Raw genomic sequence first — 22,941 nt, 5'->3', positions numbered from 1 at the left:
AGCTCTTTCTTTTCTTAGCCCCACTTCTGGAGTAGTTTGACTTTATCACCCACTCATGACTCTGTGACTGCAGTTTTGTCTCTCTCCTTACTGTTCCACTAAAACTACTCTTATGGTCTCTAATCCCATTTGCCAAAATGATCTCTCCTCTCTGTGACCTCTGTAGTGTCTGTCACTATTGACCTCTGCTTTCTGGAAACGCTCTTCCTTTTTTGATTTCTGTGTCATTTTTCTTTTCCAGTTTTTATCTCAGCTCTCAGTCTCCATTAATGGTTCCCCTTCCTTAATCTTAAATGTCAACGTTTTTGCACATTCCACGTTAAATGGTCTTATTTTTATCCATACCACCTCAGGAATAACATCCAAATAGCTAATGTTGAGTCTTTTCTCCTGAACTCCATGTTAATATGTTTATATCTGAACTAAACTCCCTTTTCAACTCTATTCACACATCCACATATACCCCTACCATTTTCTTTCCCTCCATTTCTTACCTCTTCACTTTTCTTTACTCTGTGTCTTACTCAGTGGTATGATTGCCTGTAATTATGCCCAGCCCCCGTATTCAATTATTTAATAAGTTCTATTGATTCTGCTCCCTAAATATCCCTTAATCCATTATATCTTCACCATATTGCCTCAACCCTAGTTAAAACTCTCATTATAACTCACCTGCATTATTGCAATATCCTCTTTAACCAGTATCCCAGCCTCCAGTCTCATACCTCTTCAGCCTGCCTCTCAGTTTTCACGTCAGTAATATTGAAATACTTGTAGTTGTCCAAGCATTTAAGACTTTTTGATGGTTAGGTATATACTGTTCTCTTTCCTGAGAGTACCCATCCTCATCTTATCTCTAGCAGTCTTCATCTTTCAAGTTTCAAATGTTTTTTTAATCCTCATCCAAGGATATGTTTTTTATTGATTTTAATGAGACAGAGAGAGATATAAAGAGAGAAACATTCATGAGAAACATTGATTTGTTGCATCCCATACGTGCTCTGACTGGGAATTGAACCCGCAACCTAGGTATGTGCCCTGAACCAGGAATCAAATCCGCAACCTTTTGTTGTATGGAACAATGCCCCAACCAGCTGAGCCATTCAGCCACGGCTAAGTTTCAACTTTTTGATGGTGGCCTCTGACTTTCCAGAAAGGCTTCAGAGATTTTACTCCTGCTGTACTTCCCCCCCCCCCCCCCCCTATCATTTTACCAGGCATATTCCTCCATTAAATAATTATTTTAATTGTTTGCATGTCTGTCCACAAAATTCCTCAGCTCTAGGCAGGAAACATACCGTTTCATCTTTGTGTTCCAAAATTTCATAATGCTTATTGAATAGAAAGCATTTTTTAAAAATTGTGAATAGAACAGGTGAGTCATCTGGCATTCTGGATTTTGTAGTCTGTAAAAGGAAGATATGAGAGCTTTGACATTATATGCAAGCATCATACTCACCCTGTAGCTTTTAAACTCAAGTCAATATACAACTTATTGTTGCTGCCATTTGAAGTCTATATTGGTGAAAACATTCACATTGTAATATTTCTAAAAAACTCACTTTTCCATTTCTTATAAGTAATATCTCTTATCCAATAAGAGACTCCTGTGAGGCTCAATATCTTTTCAACTACTTTTTTTTTTTCCCCAGCACAAACTAGAATGGGATTTGCAGCAGAGGGAAGAAGAAATTGCTGAATTGCAGAAAGCTCTAAGTGATATGCAAGTCTGCCTCTTCCAGGAACGGGAACATGTTTTGCGCCTCTACTCAGAAAATGATCGACTGAGAATCAGGTACCAAGTAGGAGAAGGGAAATGTGGGAGTTATATTTCTAAATCAAGGTAAGTTTCTCTGTGGTAACCCTGTTAGGTTGTATTTCCAGGAAAAAGACTCTGAGATGGAGATTTGCCTGCAGGTTAGTAGGGAGACTCTCAAGAATGACATCTGTAAGGAGACTTGAGCAGGGGAAGAATTTGAACTGTGATACAGTGGTAACAGAGGCTTTAGCCAGCCCTGTAGGGAGCTCTGAGGCTGGGACAGCCTTTCAGAGGCGAAGGAGTCAGACTTTTGTACCTTCACAGTGATCAGTTATTTGATGTAGGCTGCCACCAGGGAGGGGGTGTAAACTTGAGAGTGGCAGCCCCCTTCAGGCAAAGGCAATTCCTGGAGAAGGACTCAACAAATGGAGGGGTAGGGGTCTTGGTCCTGAAGGTGGTATCTGGGCAGTGTTCCACCGCATCTACTATAGTAGACTTTTACAAAACAATAATTTTGTACTTTTCAGTTGCAGTTGATGTACAGTATCATTAGTTTCATGTGATCAACCCAATGATTAGACATTTATATAACTTACAAAGTGATCACCCCAATAAAACTGGTACCCACCTGGCACCATCTGCAGTTATTACAATATTATTGACTGTAATCCCTGTACTGTACATTATATCCCATAACTGTTCTGTAACTACCAAGTTGTACTTCTTAATCCCTTTGTTTTTCACCCATTCCCCAAACTCCCTCCCATCTGGCAACCATCAAATATTCTCTTACCTATGAGTCTGTTTCTATTCTGCTTGTTTGTTTATTCTTCCGATTCCACATATAACTGAAATCATATGGCATTTTTCTTTCTCTGTATGATTTATTTCGCTAAGCACAGTACTCTGTAGGTCCATGTTGTTGCAGATGGCAAGGCTTCATTATTTTTTTATGGCTGAGTCATATTCCATTGTATAGTGCAACATTTCTTTATCCATTCATCTATTGATGGACACTTAGGTTGCTCCTGTATCTTGGCTATCGTAATTATGCTGCATGGAACATATGGGTGCATATGTCTTTCCTTTTTTAAAAAAATCTTTATTGTTGAGAGTATTACAGATGTCCTCCTTTCCTTCCCCACTTCCAGTGCCCCCCTCCACCCATCTGCCCTATCCCAGGTCTTCATCACCCTATTGTCTGTGTCCATAGGTAATGCATATATGCATATAAGTTCTTTGGTTAATCTCTTCCTGCCTCCTCCTCCCTTCGCTCTGAGATATGTCAGTCTGTTCTATATTTTCATGCCTCTGGTTATATTTTATTCATCAGTTTATTTTGTTCATTAGATTCCTTGTTTATTTTGATTTTTAGGTTCAATTTTTTAAAATTTTTTATTGATTTCAAAGAGGAAGGGAGAGGGAGAGAGAGATAGAAACATCAATGATGAGAGAGAATCACTGATTGGCTGCCTCCTGCATACCCCCCACTGGGGATCCAGCCTGCAACCCAGGCATGTGCCCTTGACTGGAATCGAACCTGGGACCCTTTAGTTCGTAGGCCAACACTCTATCCACTGAGCCAAACCAACTAGGGCTAGATTCAATTTTTGATAGATATGTATTTATTGCTATGTTATTGTTCTATTTTTTATCTCCTCCTTTTTTTTTTTAATTAAATCTTTATTGTTCAGATTAATACATTTGTTCCTCTTTTCCCCCCCCCATAACTCCCCTCCTCCCAGTTCCCGCCCCACCCTCCACCCTCACTCCCCACCCACTGTCCTCATCCGTAGGTGCACGATTTTTGTCCAGTCTCTTCCCACATCTCCCACACCCCTTTCCCCCCCAAGAATAGTCAGTCCATTCCCTTTCTATGTCCCTGATTCTATTATAATCACCAGTTCATTCTGTTCATCAGATTATTTATTCACTTGATTCTTAGATTCACTTGTTGATAGATGCATATTTGTTGTTCATAATTTGTATCTTTACCTTTTTCTTCCTCTTCCTCTTCTTAAAGGGTACCTTTCAGCATTTCATATAATCCTGGTTTGGTGGTAATGAACTCCTTTAGCTTTTCCTTATCTGTGAAGCTCTTTATCTGACCTTCAATTCTAAATGATAGCTTTGCTGGATAAAGTAATCTTGGTTGTAGGTTCTTGGTATTCATCACTTTGAATATTTCTTGCCACTCCCTTCTGGCCTGCATGGTTTCTGTTGAGAAATCAGCTGACAGTCGTATGGGTACTCCCTTGTAGGTAACTGAGTTTCTCTCTCTTGCTGTTTTTAAGATTCTCTCTTTATCTTTTGCTCTTGGCATTTTAATTATGATGTGTCTTGGTGTGGTCCTCTTTGGATTCCTTTTGTTTGGGGTTCTCCACGCTTCTTGGACCTGTAAGTCCATTTCTTTCACCAGGTGGGGGAAGTTTTCTGTCATTATTTCTTCAAATAGGTTTTCAATATCTTGCTCTCTCTCATCTTCTGGCACCCCTATAATTCTGATGTTGGTACGCTTGAAGCTGTCCCAGAGGCTCCTTACACTATCTTCGTATTTTTGGATTCTTTTTTCATTTTGCTTTTCCGGTTGGGTGTTTTTTGCTTCCTCGCATTTCAAATCATTGACTTGATTCTTGCGCTCCTCTGGTCTGCTGTCGGGAGTCTGTATAATATTCGTCATTTCAGTCCGTGTATGCTTAATTTCTAGTTGGTTCCCCAATATAACATCGAGGGTCTCATTAGATTTCTTGAGGATCTCACTACATTTATCGGCGGCTTCTAGACAGTTCCTAAGAGACCTTAAAAGTGTAGTTCTGAACTCAATATCCTCCATTGACAGTTTTGTCCTGTTTCTTTGTCTCCGCATTTTGTTATGCTTCCTTGGTGCACCCCCTAGTGGTCTTTGTGTGCAGTCTTGTAGTTAATACCAGGGAGGGTTTGACCTCCAGGCCAAGTGGCTATGAGAATCAGCTGTGTCTGCAGTGAGAGAACTTCTGTCCTCTAGGGAGGTGCTAATCTAGCCTTTGCCTGAGGCTATCCGGCAAATGCCTGTGTGCAGGGCTTGGGCGGGGCAGGTCGCACAGGATCAATAGGGTGGGCCCAAGAGAGCAGTTATGGCGGCTCTCAGTCCTGTCCCCAGGGGCTCTGCCTCTCTGAGTCCCAGCAAGGGCTGCAATCCTCGGAGAGAAAGCTGCACTCGCTCTGACCGAAGCCAGGCAGTCCCGCTTCTCCCGTTTGAGTCTGGGTCCCTAAAGACTCGCCCGGATCTGGAGCTCAGAGTCTGCGACTCCCTCCCGATTGAAAACGCCAACCGCGCCCTCCACCGCCAGCCCGCTCTGCGCACGCGCTCCGCACCTCAGAATTTGACTTCAGCACTGCGCCTCCTCTGAGTGTCCGAATGCGTTTCTCTTTCCTCCTAGTTGTAGGACCTCCACTCAGCCAGCGTTCCTGTGGTTCTGGGTGATGTCCCTTCTGTTTTTTGGTTTCACTTTTGAAGTAGTTGTTCAAAGCAGCAAACTCCGGCGTTAACCTATGCTGCCATCTTGGTTCTCCCTCCTCCTTCTTTTTCTTCTTCTCCTCCTCCTTCTTCTTTTTCCTCTTTCCCCTTCCTTCCTCCTGCTCCTTCTCCTTTCTCCTTCTCTTCTTCTTCCTCCTTCCTCCTCCTTCTCTTTCTCCATTTCCTCCTCCTCCTCCCCCTCTCCTCCACTTTTCAACATTTCATGTAATACTGGTTTGGTGGTGATGAACTCCTTTAGCTTTTTCTTGTCTCTGATGCTCTTTATCTGACCTTTAATTCTAAATGAGAGCTTTGCTGAGTAATCTTGGTTGTAGGTCCTTACTATTCATCACTTTGAATAGTGTCCTTGCCACTTCCTTCTGGCCTGTAAAGCTTCTGTTGAGAAATCAGCTGATAGTCATATTGCTGTTTCCTTGTAGGTAACTAACTGCTTTTTTCTTGCTACTTTTAAGATTTTCTCTTTGTCTTTAACTTTTGGCATTTAAATTATAATGTGTCTTGGTTTGGGCCTCTTTGGGTTCATCTTGTTTGGGACTCTCTGCGCTTCCTGGATTTGTAAGTCTATTTCTTTCACCAGGTGTAAGGGAAGTTTTCTGTCATTATTTCTTCAGATAGGTTTTTAACTTCTTGCTCTCTCTCTTCTCTTTTAGGAAGCCCTATGATGTGTATAGTTGGCTTGAAGTTGTCCCAGAGGCTCCTTAGTCTTCATATTTTTGGATTCTTTTTTCTTTTTGCTGTTCTGATTGGGTGTTTTTACTTCCTCATATTCCAAATTGCTGATTTGATTCTCAGTGTCCTCTACTGTTGATTCCTTATGTTATTCTTTTTTTTTATTTTTTTTTATTTTATTGATTTTTTTACAGAGAGGAAGGGAGAGAGAGAGTTAGAAACATCGATGAGAGAGAAACATCGATCAGCTGCCTCCTGCACATCTCCAACCGGGGATGTGCCCGCAACCCAGGTACATGCCCTTGACCGGAATTGAACCTGGGACCTTTCAGTCCTCAGGCCGACGCTCTATCCACTGAGCCAAGCCGGTTTCGGCTCCTTATAAGTTATTCTTAATTTCAGTCAGTATATCCTTCATTTCTAACTGATCCTTTTTTTATATTGTTGATGTTCTCACTAAGTTCCTTGAATTTCTCATTAAGTCCTTGAGCATCTTTATAACCATTGTTTTGAACTCTGCATGTGGTAGTTTTCTTGCTTCCATTTCTTTTACTTCTTTTTCTGGAGATTTATCCTGTTCTTTCATTTGTGACATGTTATTTTGTCTCCACACTTTGGTTGCTTCCCTGTGTTTGTTTCTATGTATTAGGTAGAGCTGCTATGTCTCCTGGTATTGGTAGAGTGGCCTTGTGTAGTAGGTGTCCTGTAGGGCCCAGTGGCTCAGCCTCCCCACCTGAGCTGGGCACTCTAGGTGTGCCCCTGTGTGGGCTGTGTGCACAGTCTTGTAGTTGAGCCTTGATTTGGTGTTGGCATCACTGGGAGGAATTGATCCCCAGGCCAGTTGGCTTTGAGGACCAGCTGTGACTACAGAGGAAGAGCTGCTGTGTGGGATACACCCCTACGGAGCAGGACTTTCTTCAATGGGGCTTTGGTGCTCACTGAGTCTGTCCCTTGAGTGTGTCGCTCGTGAATGTGTAGAATTGTAATCTGGCATGTTCTGAAGCTGTCCACTGGGTGCACTGGCTTTGGGGCCCTGTAGGAGGTACAAAATCAGTCACTGCCTGTGCCCTGCCTGGGGCTACCCATGAGGAGCTACAGAGCGATCTGCCCATGGCTGCTACCTGTGTTGGGCTTGGAAGTGCCCAGGAGAGGCCAAGCTGTAAAGCAAGGCAGGCTGTTGCTAGTGCTGGGCGTGGGGCCTCTTCTTGAGTGGTATGGGACATGCTGACGCCAGCTGTTGGTTGTTTGAGAGTTTTTAGGAAAGTCTGAAGCCTGAGCCAGGACAGGCCATTTATATGGAAAAGCCACTGCAAACAGCTTGGGTGGGGCTGCAAATTGGGTGAAGCAGGGTCTCAGTGAATCACCAGGACAGAGCTAACAGTATGAGCCAGGTTGATGGAGACTCAGATATGGCCCCTGCCAGTCAGCTCTGGGAGAGGGGGAGGTCTCAGCATAGGAACAGTGACTGCTACGAACACCCCAGTCTGGGACAAAGCCACCCTCAAGTTCTTGCTCCAATGCCAGACAATCCACTTCTTCCCTGTATGTCCCTGAATCCCCCATAGCCACTGCCCCAGCACTGGAGCTCAGAGGGAGTGAATCCGGGTATGTCCGTCCATGGTCCTTTAAGAGGAATTGTCTGGGTCTCTATTAGCCACCTTGTCACTCAGCCACAATCTCTGCTGGTTTTTATAGCCTGAAATTATGGGGGCTTCTCTTCACAGCACTAGAACCCTAGGCTGAGGAGTCTGGTGTGGGGCTAGGATCCCTTGCTCCTCAGGGGAGGCCTCTACAACATAGGGGATTAATATCCAAAATATATTTTAAAATTCTTAAATCCTTTCCAATTAAAGAAACTTATCTGGCTGGCATGGCCCAGTGGTTGAGAATTGACCTATGAACCAGGAGGTCATGGTTCAATTCCCAGTTAGGGCACATGCCGGGTTGTGGGCTCGATCCCCAGTCCAGGAGGCAGCCGATCAATGATTCTCTCTCATCACTGATGTTTTTATCTCTCTCTCCCTCTCCCTTCCTCTCTGGAATTAATAAAAAATATATATATTTTTAAAAATATATGATTAAAAAAGAAAAGAAAAGAAATGCCAAACATAGGTGTTGGACTTGCCTGATACATGCCTCCACCCCTCCTGCCAGTCTCAGTGTGGCTTCTTCTTTAATTCATTAGTTGTAGAGCCTCCATTCAGCCAGATTTCAGGTGGTTCTGAATGCTAGTTCTGTATTTTAGTTGGAATTTTGATATAGTTGTGGAATATGGCGAGTACCGAGCTTACTTATGCTGCCATCTTGGTTCTCCCTCTGTCTTTTCAATTTAGTGTTTTGGGTTTCATCAGATAAATACCCAGAATGGAATTGCTGGGTCAAATGCTGTTTCCATGTTTAATTTTTTTGAGGTACCCTAATACTGTTTTTCATACTGGCTGTACCATTTTACATTCCCACCAGCAATGCACAAGGGTTTCACTTCCTTCATATGCATACCAACATTGGTTTTCTATTTTTTTTTTTAATATATTTTATTGATTTTTTACAGAGAGGAAAGGAGAGAGATAGTCAGAAACATCGATGAGAGAGAATCATCGATCAGCTGCCTCCTGCACATCTCCCACTGGGGATGTGCCCGCAACCCAGGCACATGCCCTCGACCGGAATCGAACCCGGGACCCTTCAGTCCGCAGGCCGACGCTCTATCCACTGAGCCAAACCAGTTTCGGCGATTTTCTATTTTTTGAAATAATAGCCATCATAATGGGTATGAAGTAATAGCCATCATTGCATTAGGGCAATGCAAATCAAAACTCAAATGGTTTTGATTTGCATTTCCCTAATTAGTGATATTGAGCATTTTTCACATGCTTATTCGTCATTCATATATCTTCTTTAGAGAAATGTCTGTTCAAGACATTTGACCATTTTTAATTGGATTGTTTGCATTATTTTTGCTGTTGAGTTTTAAGAATTTTAAAATATATTTTGGATATTAATCCCCTATCAGATGAGTGATTTGCAAATGTTTTCTCCCATTCTGAGGGCTTTCATTTTACTCTGTTGATATTGTTCTTTGATGCATAAATTTTAATTTCCATATGGTCCAATTTGTATATTTTCCTTTTGTTGCTTCTGCCTTTGGTGTCATATTCAAGAAATCATTGTCTCCAATTCCCAAGAGCCGTGGTCAGCAAACTGCAGCTCGTGAGCCACATGCAGCTCTTTGGCCCCTTGAGTGTGGCTCTTCCACAAAATACCACGTGCGGGTGCACGTACAGTGCGATTGAAACTTCGTGGCCCATGTGCAGAAGTCGGTTTTCGGTCTGGGCAAGTCTATTTTGAAGAAGTACTGTTGATATTTGGCTCTGTTGACTAATGAGTTTGCCGACCACTGCCCTAGGGGAATCGGGCCTAAGCCGGCAGCTGGACATCCCCAAGGGGTCCTGGACTGCGAGCGGGCACAGGCTGGGCTGAGGGACCCCCCCTCCCTCCCCAGTGCACAAATCTTGTGCACCAGGCCTCTAGTTTTAAATAAAAGTTGCAAATGTGGGCACCCTTGTCTTGTCCGAGATCTTAGAAGAAAACTTTGTCTTTCACCATTGAGTATGATGCTTGCTTGGGTTTTTCATACAGAGCTTTTATTTTATAGAGCTTATTTTTTTCTATTCCTGGTTTGTTGAGTGTTTATATCATATAAGGGCATAGAATGTTGTCAAATGCATTTTCTTTTATCAATTGATGATTGTATGTTTTCCCCTTTCATTCTGTTAATGTGGTATGTTACATTGATTGATTTTTATGTTGAAGTATGCTTGTATTCCAGGAATAAACTGCACTTAATCATGGTGTATATCCTTTTAGTATGCTGCTGAATTTGGTTTGCTAGTATTTTGTTGAGAATTTTTGCATCAGTGTTCATAACAGATATTGGTCATTAGTAGTTTCCTTTTCTTACATTATCTTTGTCTGGCTTTGGTATCAGGGGAATGCTGGATTCATAGAATGAGTTAGCAAGTGTTGCCTCTTTTTCAGTTTTTGGAAAAGTTTGGGAATGATTGGTGTAGACCTTTAAATGTTTGGTGTAATTCACCAGTGAAGCTATGAGGTCTAGGGTTTTTGTTTGTCAGGTTTTTTTTGTTTTTGTTTTTTTTATTGCTTAAAGTATTACAAAGGGTATTACATATGTGTCCATTTTATCCCCCCGCCCTAGACAGTCCCCTAGCCTCCCCTATCCCCCAGTGTCTTATGTCCATTGGTTATGCTTATATGCATGCATACAAGTCCTTAAGTTGATCTCTTACCCCCCTACCTCCTGCCCCCCAACCCTCCCCGGCCTTCCCGCTGCAGTTTGACAATCTGTTTGAGGCAGCTCTGCCTCTGTATCTATTATTGTTCAAAAGTTTATAATGGTCTCTATTATCCATGAATGAGTGAGATCATGTGGTATTTTTCCTTCATTGACTGGCTTATTTCACGTAGCATAATGCTCTCCAGTTCCATCCATGACGTTGCAAATGGTAAGAGTTCCTTCCTTTTTAGAGCAGCATAGTATTCCATCGTGTAGATGTACCACAGTTTTCTAATCCATTCATCTACTGATGGGCACTTAGGCTGTTTCCAGATCTTAGCTATGGTGAACTGTGCTGCTATGAACATAGGGGTGCATATATCCTTTCTGATTGGTGTTTCTGGTTTCTTGGGATATATTCCTAGAAGTGGGATCACAGGGTCAAATGGGAGTTCAATTTTCAGTTTTTTGAGGAAACTCCATACTGTCTTCCATAGTGGCTGCACCAGTCTGCATTCCCACCAGCAGTGCACAAGTGTTCCTTTTTCTCCACATCCTCTCCAGCACTTGTCGTTTGTTGATTTGTTGATGATAGCCAGTCTGACAGGTGTGAGATGGTACCTCATTGTTGTTTTGATTTGCATCTCTCGGATGATTAGTGACTTTGAGCATGTTTTCATATGTCTCTTGGCTTTCTGAATGTCCTCTTTTGAAAGGTGTCTATTTAGGTCCTTTGCCCATTTTTTGATTGGATTGTTTATCTTCCTTGTTAAGTTGTATGAGTTCCCTATAAATTTTGGAGATTAGGCCCTTATCAGATATGACATTGGCAAATATGTTTTCCCACACAGTGGGTTTTCTCGTTGTTTTGTTGATGGTTTCTTTTGCTGTGCAGAATGTTTGTCAGGTTTTTTATTAGTCATTCCATCTCCTTAATGGGTCTAGCTTTGACCTAATGCAGAACTTTTCAACTGAAAGCTCACCTTCCATGTCACTTGATATATGGGTCAGAGCATTATTCAAAAGTATAGAACATGTTTTCTCCAGAACCTGAAGAGTCCTTCTCGGCATTATGCTTCCTTCTTGGTGATGGTAGGTGTGAGATGCAGTAATTTTTCCTTTACTTTGAAGGGAATGTTCTGGCATGCATAGAGTGGACCCCTAAAACTTCACTGATGTGCTTTGTAAAGTTATGTCAAACCTTCTGGAGCACATGTATCTTACTAAGGTTCAAATGCATTTGCCATTTCTTTTAATTTTTTTTTTTTTAGTGATTTCAGAGAGGAAGGGAGGGAGAGATGGAAACATCAGTGGTGAGAGAGAATCATTGCTTGGCTGGCTGCCTCCTGCAGGCCCCCTACTGGGGATCGAGCCCACAACCCAGGCATGTGCCCAGATTGGGAATCGAACCTTGACCTCCTGGTTCATAGGTTAATGCTCAACTACTGAACCACACCAGCTGGGCACCATTTCTTGTCTATCCAGTCTGATTTAATATATCACCAATAGTGAACTAATGTAATCTATAGCAGTGGTCACCAACTGGTAGTCCATGGCCCACTGGTGGTCCGTGAGGTCTGAAAGGTTGGTGACCACTGATCTATAGGATGGTCAGATCCTGGTCCCTTTGGACTGATTTGATAGAGAGCAGAAAAGACTTGGTCCTAGAGAAAGACTACAAAGGTACACTGTTTTTCACCACACATGAATGAGAACGGCTTGTGGTCCTGTTAGGAATGGGTAGGAATACATGAGCTTAATCAGTAGCCAATTACCATATATCTAAAACCAAGTTAATCTGCTATAGCAAAAATAATACATTGAGCATAGTTACTGAATTGGGACCTACTTTGTAGTTGTCTACTATTATCAATCTGGTTTTGCATAGGTCATACTTGTGAATGAAATGAGGGTTTGATGGAGGCCTTCACCTGTACATTCTTTGGATCTTTATTTACCATCTTGGGTTGAGGAAAGGGCAGTTACCGAGGCTTCCAACTTAGCATAACCCAGAAGCCAAAAAAACAATTTGGAGGTTTGGCAACTACAAAATATGTTCATTCTAATTACTCATATGGAGATGGGAGAAATGATCACTGATTGAGCCTGGATCCAGTGGACCCATTGTAAGCTGGACCTGGACTAAAATTCCATTTATTACATGGTTCCCATATGCCCTAGTGCCATGATAATGCTTCAAGTCACCAGGTATCAATGTCAGCTCAGACCATATATCTAGCAATCTTTGAAATGCCTGGGTGTTTCTTTTTCCCCATTGTACAATTACTTGAATAAATGGCCATAAGCCCTTTGGGGAAGGACCAGGGAAATCATTATCATGTACACTTGCTTTGGTGTCACTGGGTGACCCAGTTCATCCTTCAGGTCATAGTCTCTGGGTCTTAAAACTGGCTGAGGTGTGGAAAATGGAGATTGTGATTTTACATAGGGCACCATGAACAGCCTCCCTCCCTCTTTGATTTATTTCAGTTGTTTAAGTTATACCCTGTTTACCTGTTGAGCCCTCCCATCTGTTTTGCTGCTAAGAATATTATGTTCCATAAATCATCTGCTTATCACTGGCTCTGAAAACTCAGTTTAGAGTTTGTGTATCTATATATATAAAAGCCTAAGCAACTGTTCAACTGTTCAACTGGTAGCTTGATGCGCTCTGACCAGCTGGGGGCAGATGCTCAAAGCACAGGCATGGAAACATGGAACAGACTAATGAATCTCAGAGGGAAGGGGGAAGGGGGGAGGGTGGGAAGAGATTAACCAAATATCTTACATGCATACTAGAGGCCCAGTGCATGGATTTGTGCACTGGTGGGTTACCTTGGCCTGGCCTGTGGGGATCAGGCCAAAACTGGCAGTCCGAGGGACCCCACAAGTGCACAAATCCATGCACCGGGCCTCTAGTCTGATATAAACTGTCTTAGGTTGGGTTCCCTGGAAAACATACTCTGCAGTGGAAATTTACTTGCAGGAGGTTTATTGGGGAGTGTTTTCAGGAATAACTACTTATGAGGGAATAAGGAAAGTTTGGGCAGAAGTTGAACTGTGATTCAATTACAGCTGACTCAGCCAATGCCACAGGGTATCTCAATATCCTGAATTAAGATAAGGGGATTGGGCTTTTGTACCCCTCCTTATCGAGGCACTGGGTGCAGACTGCCCTTTGGCTAAGGCAGTCCCCCTTGACTGATGTCAGTTCTGGAGAGAGATTCAGCTGTGAGCATCAGCCTATAGTACAGCTGATAGTTAGGAGAATCCTATATAATAAAAAGCTAATATGCAAATTGTCCCCTCAACTGGGAGTTCAACCAGGGGGCAGGGCTGGCCAACCTCCCGCGTCCCCTCCTTCCAGCCAGCCGGGCCTGATCGGCCCTGATCAGGGTGGGCCAGCCAGACCCCACCAGTGCACAAATTCGTGCACCGGGCCTCTAGTGAACTTATATCAGTCCTGAAGAGGAGCAATGTGCCTTCCACCCACAACAGTGCTTTTCTAGAACCAGCTAAGAAATTAGTTTCTGGCCCCTTCTCTCTGAATTCCTAAGTATAAGTACCTGATGTTTTCAAAATTAGTGCTGAGGTCTAAATAAATCCTATTCAATTTTAGTTTGAGGTTATCATTATTTAAACAGTAACTCAGAAGGGAGATCCTTTAAAAAAATTTACTTACTCTGGATATAATGTGTGCTTACTCTTTATGACAATTACAGGGAGCTAGAAGACAAGAGAAAGATTCAGAATCTCTTGGCCCTTGTGGGAACAGACACTGGAGAAGTGACCTATTTTTATAAGGAGCCTCCCAACAAAGTAAGTAATCTTTGGTATAGATAGCATGGTAAACATGTCTTTAACAAAATATGGTCTTGGGTCCATAATCAGAGATATTTTGGTGCTTGCTATAGAAGTTAGAAGGAGAATTAGTTATCATACTCCCATGTCTACATAAGTTCTCAAAGCATTTTGTATATAGTTACAAAATGCTTTTTGATTTTATTCTTTTACTTCAAAATTTTTGGAAAGTTGCATTATTTACCCATTTCAATACTTGGAAGTCTAAAGCACAGAGGAGATGTTTTAGATGAGATTAGAAAGGAAAATTGGTTGTTTTGTGGTGGTTTTTTTTAATCCTCACCAAGGATATTTTTTTCATTGATTTTTAGTGAGAGGGAAGGGAGGGGGAGAGACAGAGAGAGAGACATCGATGTGAGAAAGACGCATTGATTGGTTGCTCCCACACACACCACTTACCAGAGTCAGGGATCGAGCCTGTAACTGAGGTATGTGTCCTTGACTGGAATCTAAAGTGGGACCCTTTTGTCCATGGGCTGACATTCTATCCACTGAGCCACACTGGCTAGGGCCAGACTTAAGTTTCAATACTCAAGTTTCTTTATTAATCTTTGTTTATGCTGACTATAAAAATAATGCATGGTCTTTATTAAAAATAAACACAGAAATCTATCATAAAAATGGCAGTCTCCCATATTGTAAACCCCAGATATAAAGCTGTTTTTCCATTCATATAGGAATATATGTGTGTATACTATTTCCTTTTTTTTTTTTTTTTTGCTTCTCTAAACAGTGTCCCAGTGAGCATCTTTATCCATATCTACATATGTATACTTCTATGTTTCCATTACTTTCCTAACGGCCCTTGTCAAAGACCACTTTTTAAAAAAATATATTTTTTTATTGATTTCAGAGAGGAAGGGAGAGGGAGGGAGAGATAGGAACATCAGTGATGAGAGAGAATCATTGATCAGCTTCCTTTTGCACAGCCCTGACCTCCTGGTTCCTAGGTCAATGCTCAACTACTGAGTCATACTGGCTAAGCAAAGACCACTTTTTAAAAACCAGGTATTACTAAATTATTCTGAAGGTTTTCTTTGTTTGTTTTTAGTTTATATTACCAACACTGGGTTTTATCTATTTTGTTACTTTGTCCACTTTGATCTCATATGTGTGACATTCCTATGTGAGTATATCAATTTTGACCAATTTAATTTATGAATAGTGTTGATCTGTGGCACTAAAGCTCAAAAGTAAAACATTACATACATAGAAAGGCTATTTCTTTACTTTATTTATTTTTTTTTTTTGCTTTTTCAGGTGAGCATTCTCCAAAAGACTATCCAGACTGCAGATACTTGTGAACAGAATGAATCTTCAGCTTTCAAAGCAGGTACAAACCATATTATAAATTCTCACTGGTGCAGAATTCAGAAACACAGTGCAAATAATTAGGATTTTTTTTTTTCTTACTATACAGTGATAATGAATGTTTATAATAATGCCTCTTGGTAAGCTTGAGGTTGTTTTTTTGTTTTTTGGGTTTTTTTTACCTTTCCATGGTATTTTTGTTTGTTTATTTAATTAGTTTTATTTATTGATTTTAGAGAGGGGGGAAGAGAAAGAAAGAGAGAGAAACATTGACCTGTTGTTCCACTTATTTATGCATTCATTGCTTGCTTCTTTTATGTGCCCAACTGGGGATTGAACCCATAACCTTGGCATATTGGGCCAACACTCTAGCTGAGCTACCTGGCCAGGGCTCCATGATGTTTTAATGGAGTAGAAATAAAGAATATATAATTGCCCCAGCTGGTTTGGCTCAGTGGATAGAGTGTCAACCTGTGGACTGAAGGGTCCCAGGTTCACTTCTGGCCAAGGGCACATGCCCAGGTTCCGGCTTGGTCCCCAGTGTGGGCCAGCAGGAGGCAGTTGATCAATGATTCTCTCTCATCATTAATGTTTCTATCTCTCTCCTCCTCTCCCTTCCTCTCTGAAATCAGTAAAGATATTCAAATGTATATATAGATATAGATATAGATATAGATATAGATAGATATTTATCTATCTATCTATATCTATATATATATACACACACACATACATTTTTTTAAAAAATATATTTTATTGATTTTTTACAGGGAGGAAGGGAGAGAGATAGAGAGTCAGAAACATCGATCAGCCGCCTCCTGCACATCCCCCACTGGGAATGTGCCCGCAACCCAGGTACATGCCCTTGACCGGAATCGAACCTGGGACCCTTCAGTCCGCAGGCCGACGCTCTATCCACTGAGCCAAACTGGTTTCGGCTACATTTTTTTTTTTTTAACATGCTTATGGTGACAAGTTATAAAACAGACTTAGACAACTTCTGGAAGCACAGAGTATTATTTAGCCTCTCTAAACCTGTCATCTTATCTCTCTCTTTTAATGGAAATCTTAATTTTCTTTTTTTTATTGAGATACTAGAGGCCCAGTGCACGAATTTGTGCACGCGTGGGGTCCAGCCGGTCCGCCCCAATCGGGGTCGATTGGGCCAGGTCGGCCTGGGGGAGGGGTCGGGTGGTTTGCCTGCCTGCCCTTCCCCCGATCAGGGGGGAGAGGGGCCCTGGTTAAACTCCCGGTCAAAGGGACAATTTGCATATTAGCCTTTTATTATATAGGATAATTGAAAATACAACATTATATTAGTTTCAAGTGTACAACATAATGGTTTGATATTTCTATATATTACAAGATGATTACAACAGTAAGTCTAGTTAATATCCATCATCACACATAGTTATAAATGTTTTTCTTATGGTGAGTTCTTTTAAGATTTATTCTCTTAGCGTGAGCTTCTTGAATTATCCAAAGAATTAAATTTTTTTCTGTACAATTTTAGTGTTGCTTTTTAAAATATCCTATATAATAATCCCTAATATGCAAATCAAACAGTGGAACAACCAGTCGCTATGATGCTCACTGACCACCAGGGGGCAAACGCTCAATGCAGGGGGGGAAAAAATGTAAATAAAGGTCTTTATTATTTTTGTTTTCTATTTTAGATTCTAAAGTGAGCAAAAGAAAACCAGCAATGAGAGAGAAGGAAGAACATTCTGAGCAGTACCAAAGAGACATACAAACACTCATCCTACAGGTAAAGAATTTATTTTGACAGATCAGAGCAGCTTCTACCCATGAGCTTAGCTTTGCATTCCATGCCTTCACTGCCATGTAAATATCTCCTTGCACACATGTTATATCTAGGCATCATGTGATTAAGAAAACTGAGGTTATTCCTACTTTACAGAAAATAATTATTCTGTATTAACCATTCTAGAAATGTTATTCTGAATCTTCATTTCACTCAGCTTGTATGCTAGGCCCTCCGAACAAAACCATCATACAGTAAGCATTCCCTTTATGGTTGCCTGAGAGATACACAGAGTAGTTGCAGTTGTGCTGAAACATCAGCCTTTGGGAGGTATATAAATTTATTGAGTGTGTGTGTTCTAAGTCTGGGAAAGTCACGAATCATCCTCTCACTACCTAGCAATACTCTGTCATTTGAAGCCATGTTTTTTTCATCTACTTGCCCTCAAGCTCCTGTCCTTATCAGGGGGGGTCTATTGATTTAAATGACAGTTTCTGTCTTTGGCTAGTACTGTATCTCCATTTGTTGTCAGCCAGCCAGACTCAGAGAAGGAAGGAAATTACATTAAATTCATTTTGGTCCACTTTTTAGATGAAAAAAACAAAGAAAAGAATCATTCTGTTTCTGTGCAACTAGGGAGTATTTAAAAGGAGACAATGCTAAAAGTTTAAAGGGGGAGATAGTGAAGAGGTGAGAATCTTAGGGTAGGGGAAACTGGGCTTTCATGCTTTCTCTGTGTGATGCAGATGCTTTGCTCTGTGTGAACAGTCTGCCCTGTGTAGCCTAACCACATTTACAAGTCACTAAATAAAGAGGAGTGCCTGTTGAGGTTTTTCTTCTATTTATTTTGCTGCTCTGCTTTTGTTTTTTTATTTATAGGTTGTTGTTTTTGTGTAAATCCTCACTGGAGGGAGTGAAGGAGGGGAAGAGGGAGAAAAACATCAATGTGAGAGAGACACATCTATTGGTTGCCTCCTGCACACACCCGACCAGGCCAGAGATGGAACCTGCAACCTAGGTATGTGCCCTTGCCCAGGAATCGAACTTGAGTCCCTTCAGTGTATGGGCGGACACTCTAACCACTGAGTAATGCCTGTGAGGGTTGTTTGGGGAGGCAGGGTTGTTTGTTTTTTAAATTTTTCTGGAGAATGGCTCACTTTTAGAGATAAGGACTAAGAGGAGGCAGGGAGGAGTGGATACCTCACCCTAGCTGGTTTGGCTCAATGGATAGAGCGTTGGCCTGCGGACTGAAGGGTCCCAGGTTCGATTCCGGCCAAGAGCACTGCCTGGGTTGCGGGCTCGATCACCAGTAGGGGGCATGCAGGAGGCAGCCAGTCAATGATTCTCTCTCATCATTGATGTTTCAATCTCTCCCTCTCCCTTCCTCTCTAAAATCAATAAAATATATTAAAAAAAAAAAAAAGAGTGGATACCTCACCCTTTCTGGCCTGTCTAGGTGGAAGCCCTGCAGGCTCAGCTGGAAGAACAGACCAAACTTTCTAGAGAGCAAGTTGAAGGGCTCATGGAGGATAGACGGATCCGCATTGAGGAAATACAGGTTCATCACCAAAGAAATCAGGACAAAATCAAAGAGCTTACCAAAAAGTGAGTGTTGAAGAAAGCTGTACCTAACAGATTTTTAAATTTTTCTGAGTGGCTTTAAAGTTAACGGTCCTATCCTTTTAGCAGCATAGTGTCATAGAACTGACAGGGACCTTGAAAAATTGTCTTTATCAGACACCCCTGCGCCTAGGTAGGTAGGGATCCAGGCTTTTCTAGGAATGCTATTCATTCTTCTCTTGAAGAGCTGTTGGGTACGTATTTCACATGCTTAATTTAATACATTTTAGTACTTCAGCTTGATCTTAGTGATTAAGAACTGTACTTTATCCACTGATATGTTACCTGACAATATAGTAGAGCCCTTTTCTTTTATTTTGTCCTTCATGAATCTGGGAAAACATGACTGTACATTGTGTATGTACTCACTGCTTTTGTTTCTTACCTGCCTGTCTTTCCTCACCTTTCTTTTCTTTTTTTTTTTTTAATTAAATCTTTATTGTTCAGATTATTACATTTGTTCCTCTTTTTTCCCCCCATAACTCCCCTCCTCCCAGTTCCCGCCCCACCGTCCGCCCTCACTTCCCACCACTGTCCTCATCCATAGGTGCACGATTTTTGTCCAGTCTCTTCCCGCATCTCCCACACCCCTTTCCCCCCCAAGAATAGTCAGTCCATTCCCTTTCTATGTCCCTGATTCTATTATGATCACCAGATTATTTATTCACTTGATTCTTAGATTCACTTGTTGATAGATGCATGTTTGTTGTTCATAATTTGTATCTTTACCTTTTTCTTCTTCTTCCTCTTCTTAAAGGATACCTTTTAGCATTTCATATAATACTGGTTTGGTGGTGATGAACTCCTTTAGCTTTTTCTTATCTGTGAAGCTCTTTATCTGACCTTCAATTCTGAATGATAGCTTTGCTGGATAAAGTAATCTTGGTTGTAGGTTCTTGGTATTCATCACTTTGAATATTTCTTGCCACTCCCTTCTGGCCTGCATAGTTTCTGTTGAGAAATCAGCTGACAGTCGTATGGGTATTCCCTTGTAGGTAAATGAGTTTCTTTCTCTTGCTGCTTTTAGGATTCTCTCTTTGTCTTTTGCTCTTGGTATTTTAATTATGATGTGTCTTGGTGTGGTCCTCTTTGGATTCCTTTTGTTTGGGGTTCTCTGCGCTTCCTGGACCTGTAAGTCTATTTCTTTCACCAGGTGGGGGAAGTTTTCTGTCATTATGTCTTCAAATAGGTTTTCAATATCTTGCTCTCTCTCATCTTCTGGCACCCCTATAATTCTGATGTTGGTATGCTTGAAGCTGTCCCAGAGGCTCCTTACACTATCTTCGTATTTTTGGATTCTTTTTTCATTTTGCTTTTCCAGTTGGGTGTTTTTTGCTTCTTCGCATTTCAAATCTTTGCCTTGATTCTTGCGCTCCTCTGGTCTGCTGTTGGGAGTCTGTATAGTATTCATTATTTCATTCGGTGTATGCTTAATTTCTAGTTGGTTCTTTATCATAACATCGAGGGTCTCATTAGATTTCTTGAGGATCTCACTACATTTATCGGCGGCTTCTAGACAGTTCTTAAGAGACCTTAAAAGTGTGGTTCTGAACTCAATATCCTCCATTGACAGTTTTGTCCTGTTTCTTTGTCTCTGCATTTTTTATGCTTTCTTGGTGCACCCCCTAGTGGTCTTTGTGCACAGTCTTGTTGTAGTTAAGCCTTGATTGTTGTTGGCAATACCGGGGGTGATTTGACCTCCAGGCTAACTGGCTATGAGTGTCCGCTGTGTCTGCAGTGGGAGAGCTTCTGTGCTGGATCTCTAGGGCGGTGCTAATCTAGCGTTTGCCTGAGGCTATCCGGCAAATGGCTCTGTGCAGGGCTTGGGCGGGGCGGGTCCCCGGGGATCTACAGGGCAGGCCAGAGCGAGCAGTTAAGGCTGCTCTCAGTTCCGTCACTAGGGGCTCTGCCTCACAGAGTCCCAACAACCGCTGCAAACCTCAGAGAGAAAGCTGCCTTCGAGTTCCGACCGAAACCAGACAGTCCCACTTCTCCCATTTGAGTCTGGGGCCCTAGAGACTCGCCCGGATCTGGAGCTCAGAGTCTGAAACTCCCTCCCGATTGAAAACAACAACCGCGCCCTCCGCCGCCAGCCCGCTCCGCGCACGCACTCCGCACCTGAGTATTTCACTTCAGCACTGCGCCTCCTCTGAGTCTGGGTATGATATTCTCTTTCCTCCTAGTTGTAGAATTTCCACTCAGCCAGCCTTCCTGTGGTTCTGGATGATGTCCGTTCCGTCTTTTAGTTGTTTTTTGAAGTGGTTGTTCGAGGCAGCAATCTCCGGCGTTAACCTATGTCGCCATCTTGGTTTCTCCCTCACCTTTCTGTAATGTGATTTCATCCCCATCCTTTTCTAAGCATACCCTTTCTAGGGTCATCACTGACTTCTTAATTTCTCTGACCAGTTCTTTTTTTTTTTTTTTTTTTTTAATGATTTAATTTTTTAAATTTCTTTTATTGCTTTCAGAGAGGAAGGGAGAGGGAGAGAGAGATAGAAACATCAATGATGAGAATCATTGATTGGCTGCCTCCTGCATGCCCCCTGCTGGGGATTGAGCCTGTAACCTAAGCATGTGCCCTTGACCAGAATCGAACCCGGACACTTCAGTCCCCAGGCCAATGCTCTATCCACTTAGCCAAACCGGCTAGGGCTGACCAGTTATCTCTTTACAGTCCTCATTGTAATTAGTACCTTTTTGTATATTTGGCACCTTCCATAACTCTTTGAAGTTAATCTCTTTTGGTATCTGTAACACCTGTCTTTTTGGTTCTTCCTATCTAATCCTCCTCAGCGTTTTTCTGTTTCCAGTGGCCTGACCTGTGCTCTAAAGTCATCTTCAGTTGAATATGTTTGAACACCTCAAATTGACCATGAAACCAGTCTGCTGTGTGTTTTCTTTTTCCCCAACAAGCACCCCTTCCCCCATCTCAAACCTCCCACTTCATTCTCTTTCCCATTTAGTTTAATGACATCACATCCAGTTTCCCAGGCTTGAAACTTCAGGATTATCTTCAACTCCCCACTCTTATTCCCTCTATCCAGACCCTATTGAGTGCAAGTCTATGAAGCCTCTCAAATCATTCTTTGCCTTTTCATTCTTACCATATTGGTTCAAGTTATATTCTTGTTTATAGTGTTGAAATAATCTAAGTGTTCTTCCTAGCATTGGTCCCTTTGTATTCATTCTATAGTCTTCCTCACTATTACTAGTAGCTCCTGCAGTAGAACTTATCAAGTGCTTAAAAACATTTGATAGTTCCCTGTTTAGCTTATGATAAAGGCCTAATACCTTAGCATAAATTATTAGGTACTTCATCTGGCACTAAATTAACCTTTCAGTCTCACCTCCTTTTCTGTTGCTGTAGTTCACCTGGTCCTTCAGCCAAAATAATAATATCTGTTGTTTATGGAAACTTGCTATATGGTAGATACCTTATAATGCAGTGTTACTTCTTCTCTGAAGACTTCCCAAAGCAGAATTAAATTACTCCTCCTCCACATTCCCATAATGATTAGCATGCTTCTACGATGACACTTATCATCGCCTATTGTAATTACTAGAGGCCTGGTGCATGACATTCATGCACTGGGGGGTGGGGGATCTCTCAGTCTGACTGCGCCCTCTTGCAGTCTGGGACTCCTTGAGGGATGTCCCACAGGAGGAGCAGGCCTAAACCAGCAGTCAGACATCCCCTGAGGGGTTCTTAGTGCTGCCTTGGAGGCAGGAGAGGCTCCCACCACCGCCGTTGTACTTGCCAGACATGAGCCCAGCTTCTGCGCTCCCCCTGTGGGAGCGTACTGACCACCAGGGGGCAACTCCTGCGTTGAGTGTATGCCCCCTGTTGGTCAGTGAACGTCATAGTGACTGGTTCTGCCGCTGTTCGGTTGATTTTCATATTAGGGTTTTATTATATAGGATGCCCTTTTTCCTGCAGTGTCTTGCCCTGTGTGCATAATAGGCGCACAATAAATATCTGTTGAATACTTGGTGATGTTTATCAAGTTGCATTTTACCACTTCTTTTCTATGTTAAACATTCCTATATTTTAAAATACTTATTCATATATTCTTCATCCCTTCATTGTTTTTTTATTGTCTTCTCAAACTTACCTAGTGTCTCTTCCTTCATTTTAAAGTGTTCAT

At 41.9% G+C, this 22,941-nt stretch overlaps 1 protein-coding gene across 1 annotated transcript in view; it reads left to right on the top strand.

Moving 5' to 3' along the window:
- Nucleotides 1-22,941, top strand: part of CCDC77 (coiled-coil domain containing 77) — a gene marked incomplete at its 3' end in the record, with an annotated part of 48,140 nt that overhangs the window by 11,700 nt on the left and 13,499 nt on the right. The window contains exons 5-9 of the mRNA XM_081084352.1: nt 1,653-1,795; nt 13,962-14,058; nt 15,361-15,433; nt 17,088-17,179; nt 18,633-18,781. Coding sequence (XP_080940478.1) covers nt 1,653-1,795; nt 13,962-14,058; nt 15,361-15,433; nt 17,088-17,179; nt 18,633-18,781 — 554 coding nt within the window. The remainder of the gene's footprint in view (nt 1-1,652; nt 1,796-13,961; nt 14,059-15,360; nt 15,434-17,087; nt 17,180-18,632; nt 18,782-22,941) is intronic.

Source organism: Myotis nattereri (genome assembly GCF_964212035.1).
Source record: "Myotis nattereri genome assembly, chromosome: 2".
Taxonomy (NCBI): Eukaryota; Metazoa; Chordata; class Mammalia; order Chiroptera; family Vespertilionidae; genus Myotis; species Myotis nattereri.
This window is presented reverse-complemented; position numbering and strand designations above follow the sequence as displayed.